This window comes from Heterocephalus glaber, unplaced genomic scaffold (genome assembly GCF_053883595.1).
Source record: "Heterocephalus glaber isolate CG9 unplaced genomic scaffold, H.glaber_assembly_v1.0 deba00001472, whole genome shotgun sequence".
NCBI lineage: Eukaryota > Metazoa > Chordata > Mammalia > Rodentia > Bathyergidae > Heterocephalus > Heterocephalus glaber.
The window spans coordinates 78,305,992-78,325,276 of NW_028258315.1; the positions used below are offsets into that span (position 1 = coordinate 78,305,992).

The 19,285-nt window shown below is 39.9% G+C and overlaps 2 protein-coding genes across 17 annotated transcripts in view; one reads left to right on the forward strand and one right to left on the reverse strand.

The window, feature by feature from the left end:
- The window catches only part of Nkiras1 (NFKB inhibitor interacting Ras like 1), a 51,959-nt gene that overhangs the window by 14,638 nt on the left and 18,036 nt on the right, over window positions 1-19,285 (forward strand). For 6 of the 10 annotated variants that reach the window (XM_087182212.1, XM_087182213.1, XM_087182214.1 and 3 more), the window contains 2 exons: window positions 7,976-8,217; window positions 13,443-18,624. In XM_087182212.1, the coding sequence (XP_087038338.1) occupies window positions 7,976-8,217; window positions 13,443-13,685 (485 nt within the window). In that variant the 3' untranslated portion in view covers window positions 13,686-18,624. The remainder of the gene's footprint in view (window positions 1-7,975; window positions 8,218-13,442; window positions 18,625-19,285) is intronic. The other 4 variants (XM_087182218.1, XM_004857766.4, XM_021238725.2 and 1 more) reach the window with 2 other exon arrangements.
- Ube2e1 (ubiquitin-conjugating enzyme E2 E1) overlaps window positions 15,390-19,285 on the reverse strand; it is a 76,983-nt gene continuing 73,087 nt past the window's right edge. For 3 of the 7 annotated variants that reach the window (XM_087182211.1, XM_087182209.1, XM_087182208.1), the window contains 3 exons: window positions 18,470-18,602; window positions 17,058-17,205; window positions 15,390-16,195 (listed from right to left, as the gene is read on the reverse strand). In XM_087182211.1, the coding sequence (XP_087038337.1) occupies window positions 16,098-16,195; window positions 17,058-17,205; window positions 18,470-18,602 (379 nt within the window). In that variant the 3' untranslated portion in view covers window positions 15,390-16,097. Of the gene's footprint in view, window positions 16,196-17,057; window positions 17,206-18,467; window positions 18,603-19,285 lie in introns of those variants that run through there. The other 4 variants (XR_015439535.1, XR_015439534.1, XR_015439536.1 and 1 more) reach the window with 3 other exon arrangements.

Here is a 19,285-nt window from a genome sequence, read left to right on the forward strand (position 1 = left end):
AGAAAATCCAAGCTCATACAGACATGTAGTTGGAAGAGGGAGGAATACTTTGATAGCTTTTCCAGAAAATTATGGGTATTTTTCTTTGTTATTTCACTAAAAGTCAAGTGATGGTTACTTAAAGGTTATTACAATGCAGATTTTGAAACCATGTTGGTGAACTTTTTGTACTGTTAAATTAAAATCTCATTGATCTATCTTTCATTTTAAATGAGTCTGTTACCCAAGACTGGTGACATCACGAATTGGTCATTTGAAAAATATTGGTTTGAGCTGGGCATGGTGGTGCATACTTATAATCCCAGCACTTCCTGAGCTTCCTGAGGTAAGAGGATCATCCCAAGTTCAAGGCCAGCCTGAACTACACAGGGAGACCCTGACTCAAAAAGTAAAATAAAATGAGGCCCAGGGATTTTAGCTCAGTGGTGCTGCCGCCTGCCTTGCAAGCACAAGTTCTATCCCTGGTACCAAAAATATAACATAAAATAAAAACAAATACCAGTGTGCTGAGGTCAGCAGATCTTCCAAATCACATTTGTTAATAGCACTACCAATTTCATCAGTATTAGGAAGCTATCGAGTTCATGGTGATACTCAAAGGCTCAAATTTCATCATTGACAACAAATACTATTTATTTTGTGGAAATGCCGCCATTTATTAACTTTTGAGAAAATGTCAAATATCCTGTTTTTATCATTCCTCCTTTTAAAAAACTGGCTAGTTGAACTTGTAACTCAGACACACAAGAGGTTTTCTCTGATTACTGTAATTTTACACAAAAATTTTTATGCATTTCCCATTGAATCTCAGAATATTAAAAAGATATATACTCGAGTTAGGATTTAAAATAATTTTTACTGCTTCATCAAGGACTTTCTTGAAACTGGATTTTTAAAAAATTGCAAGGATAAGTTGGTAAAGGAACTAATGACAAATCTAATACACTTGCTGTTACTACCTAGAGTTATGGTAAGGTGCCAGCAATTTTACCCACTGTTGCTTCTACACTGCCAGGGCAAATGTCAGCAAATGTCTTATGAAAATAGTTTTGCTATGTGCATCTCCTGAAAGTAAAACTGAAGGGGTCTGTAGGCCACATTCTGAGAGCTTCTGACATTTGTAAATATGCCCTTCTGAGCAGTGTAGTATATACTATGATTGTTCTTTTCTTTTTTTTTTTTTTTTGCTTAAATTCTTTTATTGGTAAATTTTAGGTATACATTACGTTTACATTTATCATTGGGTGCTTGTACCTGTACATGATGTATCTTGGTTCTTATTTTTTCCCCATTCCCTGTGCTCCCTTCATCCCCTCCACCCTTCCCTATTTACAAAGACTGTTTCATTTTTTCCATTTCTCATAATTTTTCCTTTCCCTTCTTTCCTTTCCCCTTCCCTTCCCACTTCCCTTACCCCTTGATTGTTCTTTTCTTACTGTTTGTTTTTATGGAGGTTGATAATTTACTTTGTCATCTTTAGTTTGTGTATACCTCTTGCTAGTTTTTTTTTTCCCATGTTGTTCAAGTGTTTCTGTTCTACCCAAGGTCAACTCCATCCCATAGTCCAACAGTGCCCACCCCCCACCCACCCCCATGCTTCCAGGAGCTATCTGTTCTCTTATTTTTTTCCTACTACACCACTATCACCATGGAACTTGCAGCTACCTTTTGTTTTTTTCTGTTTTCTATTTCTCTTATCATCTTTTGGTTTATACCCTTCTTTAATAGGGAATACCTCCCTGTCCTTTTCTGGGGTTGAAAAACTGGTACAGTAGAATAGGGCATTGGGTGGTAACAGCCCTTACAGTGCCTTCTATGCCTGGTACACAGTAGTGATTCTTGGGTTTCTGAATAGAGACATTGACTGTGCTTTTTGTGATTCCATTTACTTCATTTCTGTGTTTTCTGAATCCCATGTGTTACTCTTTTTATGATCTGATTTTGCCCTCATATTGCTTCCTTTAAAAATGTACGTTGAGACTTTGCACGTTTGAAAATGTCTGTATATTACATTCACATTTAAATTATAATTTTGATAGGTATGAAACTCTAGGTTGAAAATATTTGTTCAGAACTTTGAAAGCTCCATTGTTTCATTGTCATCTTTTTTCCTCCTACTAAAAATGTATCATACATATGGAAAAGTGTATGAACTGAATGTGTTTTTGTATTATAAAAATTATCAAAGTAATCATTTGAGTTTTTAGAGATGATGTAGCAAGATAAAAGATGACTTGAAAACATTAAAACAATATGCAATTTTTAAATTTTTTTTGAGACAGGGTCTAACTGTGTAGTTCAGATTGGCCTTGAACTTGCAGTGATCCTCCTGCCTCAGCCTCCTGAGGGCTGGGATTATGGGTGGGTGCCATCACATGCTAAAAACTTTTAACCCACCAAGCAAAATCTAAATTAATTCTCTATTACTCTAGGTAAGAGACTGCTTTTCTGAATCAGAAAAGTTGATTTTCAAGCTATACTCTTACCTCACTGCCTTGCAACCCTAGGGACTAGGCCTAATCACTTAACCATGGCTCATCTGGTAGCTAGCAGATGACATCCTCACAGGCCAGATGCAGACTCCACACCCAAAGCAGAGACTGTTATGGAATGTGACCGTACAACCATACAAATCAGTATCCAGGACACCGTGTGTGTGTGTGTGTGTGTGTGTGTGTGTGTGTGTGTGTATTTTGCTGGAAATCAAACCCAAGGTCTAATGCATGTTAGCCAGGTGCTCTATCCCTGACTTACACCCCAGCCCCACTAAAACACTTTTGAAAGGGAAGATTGTTAATTACTTGAGAACTACAAGCATGAGACATGATGGCCATGGTGGTATGAATCTGTATTCCCAGCTACGGTGAGTGCTGAGTAAGGAGGATTGCTTGAAGCTAGGTTTTTGAGCCCATACTGGGTAACATAGCCTGCTCTGCCCCAAGAGACATATGGCCACCCTCGTGATATGGCAGTGTGGAAAACTACATTTCCCAATATGCCTTGTTCCTTGGCTGACACAATGCACCCTGGTATCCATGGTTAGCACCATTTACAAGGTAAACAGTCTGGGGCTAGGTTCTGACATGAAAGCTTACCCTTCATGGGACACTTAGTGTAGTGTTACAGATACAGAACATAATAACTGAGCTGAAACTGCAGTGACTATTTAAAGTTTGGGGTCAAGCTTTTTTAACAGTTCTAACCCCCTGCCCCAGGTGTGCACAAACCATGTGTTTGTTAGCCATTGCCATTTCTCCTGGGTGCTGCCTCTTCCTCATGACAGCTACTAGTTTTCTGGGCCAGATGCTGTTCCCACTCAACTTCAGCCATGGCCTGGGAATCTTCCATAGAGGAATCTCTTGCCGTTGCCAGCCTAGATGTCCTGGTCCAGCAAGTTCTCAGTGAGTCTTCAGAGATGTGGTGGCATTCTCCAGGTAGTCAGCATTCTGGCTGAGGGATGGGAGTTTGAGAAGTGTCTTGGATGAGGGACCTGGAGTGAAAGTACTACAGGGTTTAGAAGTCATGTGGATGGCGTGCCACACCACTACCTTTCCTGTATCTTCAAGTTCTGGCTCTGAGCAGTCTTAAAGGGTGTAGCATTCACCATTTGGTTTTTGCAAATGCTGCTCCACTGCTCCACCTGGCCTTGTGGTCCACAGCGGCAAAGGAGGGAAGGATATATACATCTCGGTTGTAGGTAACAATGCTACATGGGTCCAAGGAACTAGGACAAGTAGAGAATGTGCCATTCCTACACACCAGGTCTGCTGGTGCCTTGATCTTGGATGTCCCAGTCTACAGAACTGTGTGAAATTTGTTTATAAATTACTCAGTTTTTGTGTTATCTTGTTATAATACAAGCACAAATGGAGCAAGACACCACTGTTGTGAAATTTTACAGTGATTTGTTATAGATTTCTTTTTATCCAGTGTAGCAGGCACTCAATGGGTTTTTTGTTTTGTTTTGTTACTGGGGATCGAACTCGGGTCCTTGCGCTTGTGCAGCAGGCAGCAAAACCACTGAGCTAAATCCCCAGGCCCCTTGTTTTTGTTTTTTTGAGACAAGCTGACCTTGAACTCACCATGTAGTCCAGACTGGCTTTGAACTTCTGATGATCCTCCTGCCTCAGCCTTCCAGGTGCTACACCACACCTGAGTTTCAGCAGGTCCTTTCAACATGAAAATGTGTGTTCCTTAGTTCTGAGTTATGATTTTTTTTTAGTATATGTGCTGCTGAAGCGAGCACAGTTCTGAATTACTTTGTTAATGCTGTCCCTCCTCCGTATTCTGTGTTCTCCCTTTCTGAAATTTTTACACTGATTCTCTAATTTTCTTATTTTTCCTCCTGTTTCCTCTTAATATTTTTTCTGTACTTTTTGGGAGATTTCCTCATATTTATACATTCCTCCTCCCATTGAATTTTTATTAGTATGTTATTCTTATTTCATGGATGCACTCTCTGACATAATATTAGGTAGTTTTTCTTTGCATAGTTTGTTTCCTCTGAGATGCTCTTTTCTGATTTTGGTCTCCATTTCTTCAGCTTGGTTATTTCCTTATAATAGAGGGTGGAGACTTACAAAACTAATTGGGAACTCTAAGCATATGGATAGGATTCATGACTTTGATCCTCAATAAGGTGATCTGAATGGGGTATTTGTTGGGAGCCTTAGATGTCAGCGTATTTAGAACTTTTCTTTTTCTGTTGGCTGGATTCCCCAGATTCCTCTGTGTAGGGTTTGATTTTTGTTTTTTTGCAATAGTCTTGCTGTGTAGTTCAGGCTGGGCTTGAACTCACTAGGTAGCCCAGGCTGGTGATCCTCCTGCCTCAGCCTCCTGAGTCCTGGGATTACAGGTGTGTGCCACCACTCCCAGCTATGTAGGGATAAAGGGTAGCCTGCCAAAGTTTTGAGAGCAGGGAAAGGGAAGAGAGCTTAAGAAGTGTCCATCATTCAGTAAATGTATATGTGTGTGTGCAGGCATGTTACTTAATTGCCCCTAGTTTTCACTGTGGAACTCCTTATGCCCTCTATCCCATGGTCCGAGACCCTCTGGCTTTCCTTCCCAGGACTGTGCCTTCTGTCTTCTGCTGGCGCTCAGCACTGTGAAGTGGCAAGGAGAGCTAGAGAGCCATGGGAAGAGTCATGACTTCAGCTGGTCTGAGGAGAAACAGAATATCAGGAAGTCTGAGCTTGCAGAGTTGGTGGGAGCAGGGGAACCACACTAGCTTTGGTAGAGTTTTTGCTTTAATTTCTTTGTAATCAAAGCTCAACACATTATGTTTTTAATAGAACAACATTTAATATCCTTTAGGATTAATTTATGGCAGAATGACACATATATAAGCAAATTTATGGATAATCTTTCTTTACTAAACACTGAGCACATTCCTTAATGTAAAGACTTAATGATAAACGTAAATGTTAATCTATGATTTCACTTCTGGATTTATCTCATATTTAAACTTCATATTTAAACACGAAAGTGGTTAGTGGGACCATACTGAACCTATTTTATCACATGCCTTTGCACTAATTAAAATTCAGTGTTAATTTTCTCTAATTCCTTTATCAACAAAAGATTATTAAATAACTGCTGTGTACACAAAATACTTCCTTTCACTTAAGGAACTTACAGACTATCGAGATAAAACCTGCCCAAGTGGAACAAAGTGGCAAAATACATTTTTGAAAGATCACAAGTATATTAGGGTACACAAGAAAGAACAATTAATATAAAAATATGTATGATCTATAAAGGATTTCCAAGCTAAGGCTCTTAGTGGCCACCTGCAGATTCAGGGTGGAATAACGAAAGAGGGTTGTCTGCACACCAGAGAATCAGAGGATACAGCCCAAAGTCGAAGGCCTGGGGATCACTGCAGAGTCCAGTGTGGGTCCACATGGGAAACCCAAAGGGCGTGTGTTGGAAGGCTGAAGAGTGCTCTGAAGGCCTGGAGGTGGATGTCCAAAGCAGCAGTGGAGGCAGAAGCTCCTCTGAAGAAGTAAAAGCAAGACTTCCTTCTTTCTCTTTATTCCATCTGGGCTACAAGCCTGGTGGCACCCACACCCAGGGTGGGTCTTCCCTCTTCAGTAAGTGTCATTCACACACACCCAGGACTGTGCTAAATTAGGCTGCTAGGCAGTTCTTAACCGAATGGACACCAGAGTTAACTACAACAGGCAAGAAAGGGACTGAAATTGAGTTATGAGGTCATTTATTCATTCAGTGAACATTTACAGCAAGCCCCTGACTTATGAACAAGTTCTCTTTGTTAGAATGTTCATAAGTTGGATTTGTTCATAAGTCTGACAAAGTGAGTCCTACCTTTGACACAAATATATAATGTAAAGCATAAAAAAAAGTTCATATGTTCCATGATCTTTAGAATTGTGCCAGTGGTTGAATGATTCATTTTATAAGAATGAGCAGCTGGGGAGTTAGCTCAGTGGTTGTGCCGCCTGCCTTGCAAGTGCAAGGTCCCGAGTTTGATCCCCAGTACCAAAAAAAAGTGACATCTACCATCTTTTCACCTTGGTGCACTTTTCCACTTTTGTTTCCATGGTTATTGCTTTGTGCTTCTCAGCAGTCCCCTCCACATCACCACTGCTTTTCCTCTTGCTCCTGGACCTCCCGGGCTCTGACTGAGCACTGTACTACTGTGCACCATCGCACTGTACAGTAAGCACACGGCAGCACAGCTGTGACAATGTCTGGCAGACACCTGAGCTAGAATGTTGGTAATGTGAGATCTGTCCGCATCTGTGAAAGTTATCAACTTAAATGTTTGTAAGTCAGGGACTTACTGTATTTATTTTGTTTTGTTTTGCAGTACTAGGGATCAAGTCTGGGTTGCTCTACTACTATGCTACATCCCCACCCCCCACCCCCTTTTTTTGAGACAGGGTTATGCTAAGTTCCCTGGGCTGGCTTTGAATTTGCAGCTATTCTTTTGCCTCAGCCTCCCTTAGGGCTGGGGTTGCAGGCATAGGCCACCATGTCTGGCAAAGCAAACGTTTATTAAGGACCTTTTATGTATTCAGTTTGTTCTTAAGAGCTACAAAGAGGTAAACCTGTCTGGGCTTTAAAGGTGTTTACAATCCAGTTGGAGAGGATAGATACGAAAGATTAAAAGTACACAATATTAACCATACAAGGCCTAATATGAACCGAAAGGGAAAGGGTTACAGTGATTCTGGAATGGTCCATGTGGTTGACATTTCAGGAGCATCTTCAGAGTATGAGATATTTGCCCGGTGTTTATTGATGTTCAGGTGAAGATAACAAGCCAGTGGGACTAGAAGGAAGCAGTGATGAAACAGATGCTTCACCTTTAGGGTGGCTGCTTAGTAGCACTTCTCACTTTCCTTCCTCAAAAAGAACTCTGAAGACTGCCCAATTGATGGTGATTAAGCAATGAAAGCAAGGAAAAACAGGTGTGGGGAGGGAAGACAACAGGTTTGATTAGTTTGAAGTGACTGCAAATGGATTGTGAAAGTGACCCAGTAGGTCTACTTGGGAGTCAGAGGCTCGGTTCTCAGGCCCCAGCTGGACACAAAAGTAACAGTAAATCTCACTGCTAATTTTTTAATTGTTTTATTTCTATATAGAATAAATCTTTTTAAAAAAATACTTTGTTCATTTACTATGACTTTTAAAAATTTTTCGCCCTCAGTGCTGGGGATTGAATTCAGGCCCTTTGTGCAGGCTGGGTGAGCTCTTTACCACTGAGCTACATCCCCAGCCCCCTGTTCATTGACTGAACAACTACTTTTCATTTTCAGGAAGTTAGGAAAATAAAGGACCCGAGTTCGATCCCTGGTACCAAAAAACAAACAAATAAGTTAGAAAAATAGAAATGTGATTATTACATGTGGTAAACAGTAAAGTTAGAAAACCAACTGCTAAAGGACAAGGAAATACTGAACAACTGGCACTGGCTTATCCAAAAAGAGTAATTTCTTTTAAATCCCAGGAATGGAAGATTGTGAAACAATGGAAGATGTGTATATGGCTTCCGTGGAAACTGATCGGGGAGTAAAGGAACAGTTACATCTTTATGACACCAGAGGCCTACAAGAAGGCGTTGAGTTGCCAAAGCATTATTTTTCATTTGCTGATGGCTTTGTTCTTGTGTACAGTGTGAATAACCTTGAATCTTTTCAAAGAGTGGAGCTTCTGAAGAAAGAAATCGATAAATTCAAAGACAAAAAAGAGGTAGGTGGGTATGTTAAAAATCCCAAGTGTGAGCCAGGTGTGTTGGTGCACGCCTGTAATCTCAGCACTCAGGAGGCTGAGGCAAGAGGATTGCTTTGAGTTTGAGGCCAGCCTGAATTATATAGTGAGACCCTGTCTCAGCCCCTGCCCCCTAAATCGCCCTAGGTTCAGTCCCCAATTTGAGTGGAATTAATGGAAATGTGGCTTTTACTGTAATAAGCACACACCAACACCAACATTCATCGTATTTTTGTCACAACGCATACCTGTATATCACGTGTTGATGTTCTTTTTATTCTTTTGAATTCTTAGTTTGTGAATATAATATTCACAAGGCTCTACCTTCAAAAGATACAAAAAGGGAAGAAATGACAGCTTTCCTCTTATTTCTCATCTTTCCCAGATAAATGCTATGCTTTCTTCAATAGTGTCCAGATTCCCCGGTGCCCCTCAAAAGTTGAATACTTCAGTGAACATTCATATACTTAATTCTTAAATCTTGCCTCTGTTTTTCAGTTTTTCTGCCATAGTTCCTTATCTGTATAATGAGAATAATAGTACCTCTCTCAGATGGTTATTATGGAGCTTTGGGAAGCATAACTTCCCAAAAATGCTTATCGAGCAACTATTGTGTGCAGCCATACTTCTAGGTACAGAGAATGCAATAGGGAAGAGTCCTCGTTCCTGTGATAAAGCTTCCATTTTGGGGGTGGAGGCAATAAGCATGTCTATACATGCAGAGTGGTGCTATGAAGAAAAGTAAAGTAAAGCAGTGGGGAGTGAAGGAAAGCACTATAGTCTATAGCGTGATCTGGGAAGGCCTCCCTGATAAAGTGCCTTTTCACAGACACTTGAAGGGAATAAGGAAGGAGGGAGCATGCCCCACGTGGAGGGATGGCTAGTGCTAGGGTCTCAGGCCTGAGTTTGCCTGTCACACTCAGGAAACAGCAGTAAGGCTAGACTCGGCTCAGGTGAGTCATAGGAGATGAGGGCAACACTGGCTTTCACTATTAGATCAGAAGCCATTGGTTCTGGGTAAAGAAATGATGTGGCTTATTTTGCATCTATTAATTTTTTGTTTTCCTTTTTTTTGAAAGATAGATCTCGTTATGTAGTTCAGGCTGGGAACTCATGGTAGTTCTGCCTCTGCCTCGTGAGTGCTGGGATTACAGGCACGCAGTACCACACACTTTCATATTTTCTTTAAAAATTAAATAGGTAATGCTTGTATATGGTTCAGAAATGAAAACGACAAGTGGACTGTTACGAAGTCTGGTTCCCACCACTGTCCTTAACCACCAGAATCCTGTATCTAGGGGCTGGGGGCAAAGCTGTGGTAAACACATACCTAGAATCTGCACAAAGCCCTCGCTTCAGTTCCCAGCAAACTCTCCCGTCTCTGCCCAAAAGGAATGATTCTGTCCTTCAGCTTGCCTTTGAAATGTTTTACCCCTTTACTAGAGGTAAAATTAATCAGCTTAGGTGGGGTTTATTGGCAAATTATTTTTCACAGGATTAGTATGAAAAAGCCTGTTTCTCCAGTCTTAACAACAGGATGTGGTTTTAACTTTTAGATTTCACAAAAATAGTTTCATTTTTTCTTAAAATGAGTGAGGTTCAACTTTTAACTTGAATTTAACTGACCACTTTGGCTGGTGTGTTGGTAATAGACATGAGAAGCAAGGAGGGTAATACTTACATGTTTGGAGGTTATCTTAGTCACTTTTTTTGTTCCTAGGACACAATACCCAGCACCCACAACTTAAAGGAGAGGCTGGACACGGTGGCTCATCCCTGTAATCCCAGCACTTGGTAGGCTGAGAGGCAGGATAGCCAAAAGTTGAGGCCAGCCTGGGCTACATAGTGAGTTCAGCCTGAACTACAAAGCAAGACCGTCTCAAAAAAAATGAATAAAAATAAAAATAAATACAGGAGGAGAGGCTTATTTTGGCTCATCGTTTGTAGAGGTTTCAGTTCAGTCTGCTTGCTGCAAGGCTGGATGGCATGAGCTGCTCTTCCCTAGAGGACAGGAAGCAGAGAGGGAGGAGCTGGGGCAGGCGATAAACCCTTGCAGGCCATTCCCCCAGTATCCACCAGCCTCTCAGAAGATTCCACATCCTAACCACAAGTCATCATCTAGTCACCTTCCAAATGCCCTGCCTATGAGCACATGAGGCTCTTGGAGGATTATCTAGGGTCATGAGAAACCAGCCAAGGAGTCTTGGAAGAAGTGGCCAGTGAGGTAGGAGAATCTTAAGATGAGGCTATCTCAGAAAGCAAGTAAAGCCAGTACTTTAAAAACCACAGAGTGGGCTGGGGATTTAGCTCAGTGGTGCTGTCGCCTGCCTTGCAAGTGCAAGGTCCTGAGTTCCATCCCCAGTACCCCCCCCCCAAACAGGGAGTAATCAAACTGTCAAATGCTGCAGATAAGTCAACTGGGGACTAAGATAAGAATTAGTCTTTATTACACAGACTTAGGTACAAAAATAGTTCTAGTGAAATAGCTTAAGTCTGGGATATGAGAGAATTGAACACAACACAGTCAGCTCCTTGAAAGAACATTGGTATAAAAGAGTAGGAGGACCTGGAGAAGGGTGTGGTATAGAAAAGGTGTAATTAGACAAGAGAATAGAATGTGTTTGAGTGTTAATGAGAGTGACTAAGTAAAGAGAAAACTTGGAGAATAATTGCTGTGGTGACATCCTTGTCCAGGTGTAAGAAGGTGGGGTCTAGACCAATGAGGTGGGCTGAAAGTCAGCAGTTTGTTAGTGTGGAAGAAACAACTGCTGGGTTTTGTTTATTTTCTTCAGTTTTGACTGAAATAGTCTCCAACTGAAATAAAGAGGTGTTCGTTTGGAGAGGGCCAAGGTCTGAGATGTTGTCTAGTTACAGACTAAATGGAGAAAATGTAATACATTTGCTGGGGAACTCCAGCTTGAGGTCAGTGGTTATGGATGAAATTAGCTAAAAGGGTTGTGTTTTTCTCCAGCCACATGAAGTGGTATAAGCACAGTGTGGTGTAAGAATTAAATTTAGCAGAGAAGGGCATTTTGCCAGGTGAGTATGGTGGGGGTAATGGGGGGAGTGGATTAAAAGAATCTGAGCTGAGGAGGAGTTAGGGACATGAGTGGGGTGGAAGGACAGTGATAAAAAGTAGAGCTAGTAGAGTGTTTTAAACATCTTGTGTTTAAAATTGCTGCAGTTAGGGTATTGGGCATGCCTGGGAAGGTAGGGGGTCAGTGAGATGCTGGGAATTAAGATCACACACAGGAGTAGATACAATGTCAGGGTCTAAGATGTGACAGAAATAATGGCTGAGGTCAGAATAAGTTCATTGGAGAAGTCAAAGCACTGGGAGATCCAGTGACTGGAAGCATCATCAACATGGCTAGTGAAGTCACTAGGAACTGTAAGCACAGTAGTATAGTGAGGGAATATTCATGAGACAGGTCTGTGGTCAGCAGAAACAAAGGGCAGGGGGCAGTAGGTAGTATACTGGTTTTTAGGGAGGGATACTGTTGGGGCAGCATTGAGGAAAAGGACACACATTAACCACTTTGCCTCTTTTCAGCCCTCAGTGGTAATGGTTAGGAGGGTTAAGATAGGAAAAACAGGACTGTAGGGCTAAGTTCCATTTCAGTTTGGCAAGAAGGTGAAGAGAATATTCATAGTAGTAGTGGTGGTGGTGGGGCACTGCAGTTGGAGAGGAGAGAGATGGGGATACTGGGGAATGTACATGAAGAATGACAGGAAGAGCCCAGTAGTATCGGAGGTTGAGGCAAGAGGATCACAAGTTTGAGGCCAGTTGGAGCAACTAGAGAGACTAAAAAGGTCTGGGGATGTAGCTCAGTGGTAGTGTGTCTCTGGATTCAATCCTCAGTCCACCAAAAAGAATGATACGAAGGCTTTTGAAGAAGGTAGTTCCTGGTGAGATGGAGTAATACGAGTTTTACTAAGGAAACCAGAACCTGGGCTTATTCCATTCTGCCAGGAACAAAGTCTTGCCTTACTGGGTACACACCTTAATGGTAAAAAACGGCAATGGCTCAAAGGTTTGCTGCTTTGGTGTTCTTCAGAGATGCCGTCTTTGAGAATTGAGCCCCCTTTTTCCACTGGCATCATCTGAAAATCTAGGTAGTCTCTTCTCCCTTCCCCCTGGGCTTTGACATGATAGTGACTGCTGTGTTCTGGTCACCTAAAGCAGGGCCTGGTGAGAGTAGGCATTAGGTTTAAATGTATGATTTACTTCTATTTAGTGTAAAATGTTTCTGTTGGCCCATGATTAATCAAATAGCAGGTACTTTTTTAGGACTGAGAATAAGGACTAATCTTATTTCCAGCACTTAAGATTGATTCTTAGATGTACAGAATTCTCATAGCTCTAGGAGTCGTCTTCTATTTAAGCATTATGTTGCAAATCCCCCAGTGTCTTAAGTCACTTTCTTTTTGCTGAAACCCAATACCCAACGCCCACAATTTAAAAGAAAAGGTTCATTTTGGCTCACTTTGTAGAAGTTTTAGTCCGTAATCATGTGGCTCCATGGCAGGGTGGCATGACAGAGGAGAAGGAGCTCACGGCACGGTGGCAGTGGGAGGCAGAGAGAGATCAAAGGGAGGTGCCAGGGAGGGGGAGAGATTTTTTCAGGCCACACCCCTAGTGACACCCCCCCCCCCCGGGTTCTTGAGTAGGCTTCACTTTCCAACATCACATTTAGCTGTAAACTAATCCATCTATGAGTTTCATGCTCCTGTAGTCCAGTCACCTCTGCGAAGCCCCACCTGTATGAGGCTTTGGTAGTGGGACATCCAGATATAAACCGTAACACCCAAGCAGAGCCAAACAAATACACACTGAAACCATTATCTTAAACCATTATCCAAGATGTTCATTTCCAAGGCTATCTTCCATTCATACTTGAGTTAAAAGTAACTTCACCTGGGCCGGGGATTTAGCCCAGGGGCACCGGGCCTGCCTCAAGGACAAGGTCCTGAGTTGGATCCCCAGTACCAAAAAAAAAAGTATAACTTTACCTGTGTTAAATGTGTTGTTTTTTTTTTTTTTTACAGTTATGTGTGTTTTTATACATAACTCGGGAAGATGGTGATACCTTACTCTTTAATGAAGCAGTTTGTTAAATGGGACAATGTTTCTTCCTTATCTATTTTGTTTAAAATCTGATGTTGGCCAAGTAGTAGTATAATTTTTTTAATGCATTTTCTTTCAGGTTGCAATTGTTGTATTAGGAAACAAAATTGACCTTTCTGAGCAGAGACAAGTGGATGCTGAAGTGGCACAGCAATGGGCAAGAAGCGAGAAAGTGAGACTATGGGAGGTAACTGTTACGGATCGGAAAACTTTGATTGAACCGTTCACTTTACTAGCCAGTAAACTTTCCCAACCCCAGAGCAAATCAAGCTTCCCTTTGCCTGGGAGGAAAAACAAAGGAAACTCTAGCTCTGAAAACTAAAAATCAGCAATTACACAATTGTTTGTTGAATAGTGATTGCCTGTAATTGTGAATACTGAGTAAGCTTAATATTTAAAGTAGGCCATTTGTATCTACCTTTGGCCTTTAAGGAAGCCCCTAAGTAATTTAATGGACTTCAGGTAATAATTAAATTATGAAATTATCAGACTAGTAAGTTTGTTACTGCTTAGTATGCAATATATTCTCATTCTCTTTTGAAGCCTATCCCTGAAACTGGCACCTGTCATTTATGTTGTAGTTGTTAAAACAGCAAAATAAAATTTGAACACTATGCAAATGCACCCTTTGTAACCACACAAGATGTTTCAGAAGCTATCATATTCTGTATAAGTCTATGCAAACTTTTTAGCTCAAGCATCTGTTTTAAAAGTTCATTAATGTCTAAGATTATGAAACATGACAATTTTTATGTAACCAAATAGGACTAATACCAAGGAACAATTTGGGTACTCCATAATAATTTTGATCTCATGGAGAGCTCACTGAATTAAGACAAAAGTTATGAATTGGTTTTGTTCCAAATTTCATTTAACATGAGGTAATAGGCAGTGGAAATAGGTTTATCACACCCAGAGGCTTCTTTCTGTTCTTCAGCTTCAGTCCCTGTTGATAAACCAAAAAAATAGAGGCTCTTCCTTATTTTAAGAATGACCTAGCAGTGAAGCTTCCATTTTTTAGAAGGAATACTCTATCTTTTCTAGATGCCTAGTCAGATGCAATAAATACATCATAAGCATTTATAACTGTGATTCTCTGAAATTTGGCAAGATCTGAGCAATGTAGTTAATTTTTTTAGCAAGTAGACGGCTTTGTACTTTTAAGAGGAAGTAAGCCACTTGAATTCAATAGTGAATCAAGCAGTTAACCATTTGACTTAAGTAAATATGAAGTAAGCTGTTCAGCAAAGAACACGCTGATGAGTAGACTGTAACATTTTTTTTTGTAATGGGGATCGAACTCGGGTCCTTGCGCTTGTTCAGCAGGTGGCAAAATCACTGAACTAAATCCCCGGCCCCGCCTGTAACATTTTAAATGGAATACTTTTAAGATTAATTTGCTCAGTTTAGTGAATTCAGTCCAGTAACTACGCATGTAAAAGGTAATTCTTATAAATAAGCTGCTGCTATTTTTCTCACCCCTTTCATCCTCTGGGTTTTTCTCCCCATATAATTTAATAGACTGTTATAGTTTGGTTTTTTTCTGCTGAATGCAATGTAGACCTATGTTGAGTATCCACACAGTTACCATACCCTTCTAAAAACCTGTAGTGAATGTATGTGCACTAGGGTCTGCCTGGAGGGATCACATATGGAAACTGCCCTCCAAGGCAGGTGAACCAGTGTATTCATAGCAGAATCCATTTTTTATATACTTTCTACTGCAGCAACTACAAGTTAGAAAATGCTTTTTAGAGATGCAGTAGTAGTGAGGCATGGTGGTACATGCTTATAATCCTAGCACTCAGATCCAGAGTCCATTTCCAAAAGGAATAAATAAAAAGATGCAGTAGAGTTTGTGTTTGAAACCTAGATGGGTTGGATTTAACCTTTTCAAGACATCTCCCAATCTACTGTTGTAGAAAGTACCAGTCTTAAAGGTAAATCATGTTTCATTAAGTTATTTTAAGGGGAAAATCTGAAAACTGCAACCAAAAGGAAAGTAAATGAACAGAGTGTCAGCTGATTGTTTTTAATACGGTTTATTAGCACAGTAACAAATGCAGACGTTAAGAAGTCTACAACATATAACCAATCCACTGAGTGACTCCTATTCCACGCCTTACAGTTAACAGCTTAAGGTATTTCACTACAGCTTCTCCCAAGTCCTGATTCAAACCTTTAAATAAAATACATTAACTACTAATTTCCTACATGGTCTCTTATAGCCACATGTCTATTTTATATATATATTTATTTATATATATATATATATATATATATATATATGAGATGACAGTCTCTAAAAACTCTGTTAAATATCAATGCTCCCTTCCAAGAAAGAAAAAACAAATTCCAATTTTTTAAACAAAAAAACCCCATTCCGCCCTACAGTGACTTTACATAAATGGCCATGTGTATAACCTGTACAAAATTGAGCTGTTTAAAAATTATGTACTACAAGCAATTGAATCCAAATGTCTAAATGTACATTCTTCTCTACATTCCAGCCAATATTGTAGAACTAATGAGTTTTAAAAGTTGCTATTACCAATTTTGTCTACTGTAGCAAGATACCTTAAGTTACAACAAAATCTTAGGAAATAAGACTGAATAATATCTGTTATAGAAATACCCTACTCTTTACCAACTCCCACCCTCCCCCGCCCCTTCAAAATCATAAGCAGCTCTCTTCTGTGACAGACAAATAACGTAAGAATTGTGAAAACCCAGTTTATGTAGCGTATCTCTTGGTCCACTGTCTGGCCATTCTGTCATGTTCTGCTCTGTTGGTCATATACTGAGTAGCAATACTTCCCACCAAAGGGTCAGCTGGGGGGGAAAAACACTAGATTACTTTGGAGAGAGGGAAATTGCATTTTATAGTCAATTACAACACTGTGTTTGTGATCAAACCTGTTAGAAATACCACTCCCCTACTCTTGTGTTTTTCCCAGTATTTTACAAAGCATAACAAGGAAGTGAGATGGGGGAGGGAGATAATTATAGAAAGAGAATACTCTGGCTTTATTTCCTTATTTCATTTCTCACCCAACAAGTAACACTCAATGGAATTTCTCTGCTGTTTGTATTCCATGAAACTCAAGTTCAAGGCTCCAGCCTACTGTGAACACACAGTCATGTTCACATGATCTTCACCTCAGTGGCACTCATCGGGGCCCTGTGAAACCTTCATGGCTGTTACAGGTAACACTGTTTACCAGTGTGCCTGAGGAGAAACCAGGTTGAGAGGTCAAAATCTGGACCTTTTCTCTGAACATAGAATCGTTGTATTTGGTTTAGCCAGACAATATATTTTTGTCCAACGAAAATCACAATTTAGTAAATCACTCAGCAGTTAGCCAAAAAAAAAAAACAACAAGGGTGAGCATTTTCAAAATTGAAGGCCACCTCAAGTTACCACCTTTAGGCCAATACACAGGAAACCTGGCATTTAGAGTAGGTGGTTTATTTTAACAGAATTGTATGTTAAAAAAGAAATGGAGAATGAATCAAAATGTGAAAACCCCAGACAAACATATACGTCTCATTTCTAGAACAAATCAATTTTTTCCAACAACTGAATTCAGCTTCTCTTGATTAAAAACTTCCTTTGAAGAAAAACTTAGAAAAAAAAATCAAGTATTTTTCAGGAGAGGAAGAATAAAACAAGGTAAAATATTAATAACCTTACCAGGATTGCAGTCTGTAAGAAGTGAGCAGATAGAAAGGAGGACTTTAGAAATAGTTAGTGCTGGACTCCAATTATCTTTCAATATATCCAAGCAAATAACTCCTTGACTGTTAATATTACAGTGATAGATTCTTGTCCGAAATGTAACCTGAAAAAATAAGGTAGTGTCAGACAATGTTCAAACAGCAAACTTTTAACTGAATGATCCTAAACAAACTGCTAGCTGTTTTGGCTGTTAAAAGGTGAGTAATACAATACAGTAATTTAAAGCTGACAAGATAGGTCAGACTTATTCTTTCATACAATATTGTCTATTTCATTTAAAACTAATGTCCACTGACAAAAAGCAAAGTTCAATACTTCCTTAACACTTCAAGTTTGAATAGCTAATTGTTTGCTGACCTCTTGTGTTAGCTGGTAGTACTACACTGTTCCAGAGTAAGCTTCAGAATCATAAACACCGAGAACCATATATCAGACTCATTAAAAACTAGCCGAAGAATGGCTACACACTCAAAAAAGCTATAACAAAATCTGGAGATTATTTTTGCTTTTATGACTCATACACCAGATCCAGACATTCTACCAAAATCACCCAGAGTAGACATTAATACAAGCTACATGAGCATCATTTTGTTTGGTTTCCTAACTTTTACAGTATTTATGAAATACACTGAGAAACCAATGTAAAAATTGCTGTAATTACCAGTTTGTTTTTTTATTTTATTTATTCATTCATTCATTTATTTATTTTTGTACTGGGGATTGAACTCAGGTCTTTGCAGCACTTGCGTAGCAGGAAGTGAAACCACTGAGCTAAATCCCCGGCCCACCAGTTCGTTTTTTTAAACAACTTCCAATTCTTGTTGTTATTTCTGACTGGCCATGAGAATCAGGCTGTTGTTGGGTGTCACAAGAAATGGCTGATTTGGGCAATTCCCCACCTATACTAGAGTCAGAGAGCAGAGGGGTGATTTGAACAAACCCAAAAGATGAGAAAAAGCAGTTCAAAGCTTTAGCAGGTGATTCTGATTCTCTAGTTTCAGCACATGGATATTAAAACTTTTTTAAACTTTAGATGCCTTTTTCTGTAAGGCAGAAAATAGGGGATTAATTCTGGGTTGCTAACATTACTATAAATAATACAGTCTGTCTGGTGTGCGGGCACACACCTGTAATCCCAGCACTCAGGATCACTGTGAGAGTTCAAGGCCAGCCTGACACAGCAGGTCCCTGTCTCATAAAAACAAAAATACCACAATTTAAAACACTCATTCATAGATGTGGTCTCTGCCAAATGAGGCGCACAGTCCATCTGAAGTGTTGTCATATGCTCACATACATATAGATTCCTTAAGACATACTAGAAGTCTAGTTTTGTTGTGAAAAACTAAATCGGGGGGATTTCTTACCTTTGGAGGTTTGAAGGGATATTCTGGAGTAAAAGTGATATCCAGGAAGAATACACCACCTTCATACACAGATCCTGGAGGCCCAAGAATGGTAGATCTCCACTCATAGATGTTGTCACCTTTGGGACCAGCACTGTGGGAAAATGTATCAACAGGTAAGTAGACAGTAGCACCATCCCAGTTCTTACATGGTCTTGAAAGAGGGAAAGATCACCTCTCTTTTTTCCCCTTTAGTATGTGGATTCTACCCCCCCCCCAAAAAAGCACCTTTAGGCAGAACCTGAGGTAGTGCTGCAACATAGCCCATCAGCCAAATAAGTTGGCTGAATGTTAACTCCTTTGTAAGAAAGGGCTTAAATCTCAAACATCTCATTGACACATAAAATGTAAACAAAAAAGAGAAAAACATCACACAGAAGCTAAATTACTGACAAATGAAAAGTTTTTCCTTAGAGCCTGTAACTGGGCATTTTAAGTCCAAAAGTTTGATTTTTCTGACTCACAAGCTCTTTGCTCTTTATCTCCATAACCTTACCCTAAAAAGAATGTAATAGGTGGTTGTACTTTTTACATTATAATCTTTCCTGGGTGGTAGGAGGTGAAGAATGACAAGTATCCATTACAGGTTATTCAGTTTTCATTTTCATATAAAATTCTGCCTTTGTATTCTTTAAACATTATAGTTGAGACATTAATCCAAGCCTGGTACCTATTAAATAGTCTTGGGTAATTTGGCCACAATACCTTTGCAAAGCATTGTATTCGTTTCCACAGTGGTTTGTAATCAAGTACATTAACATAATTTTTAAAATTTTT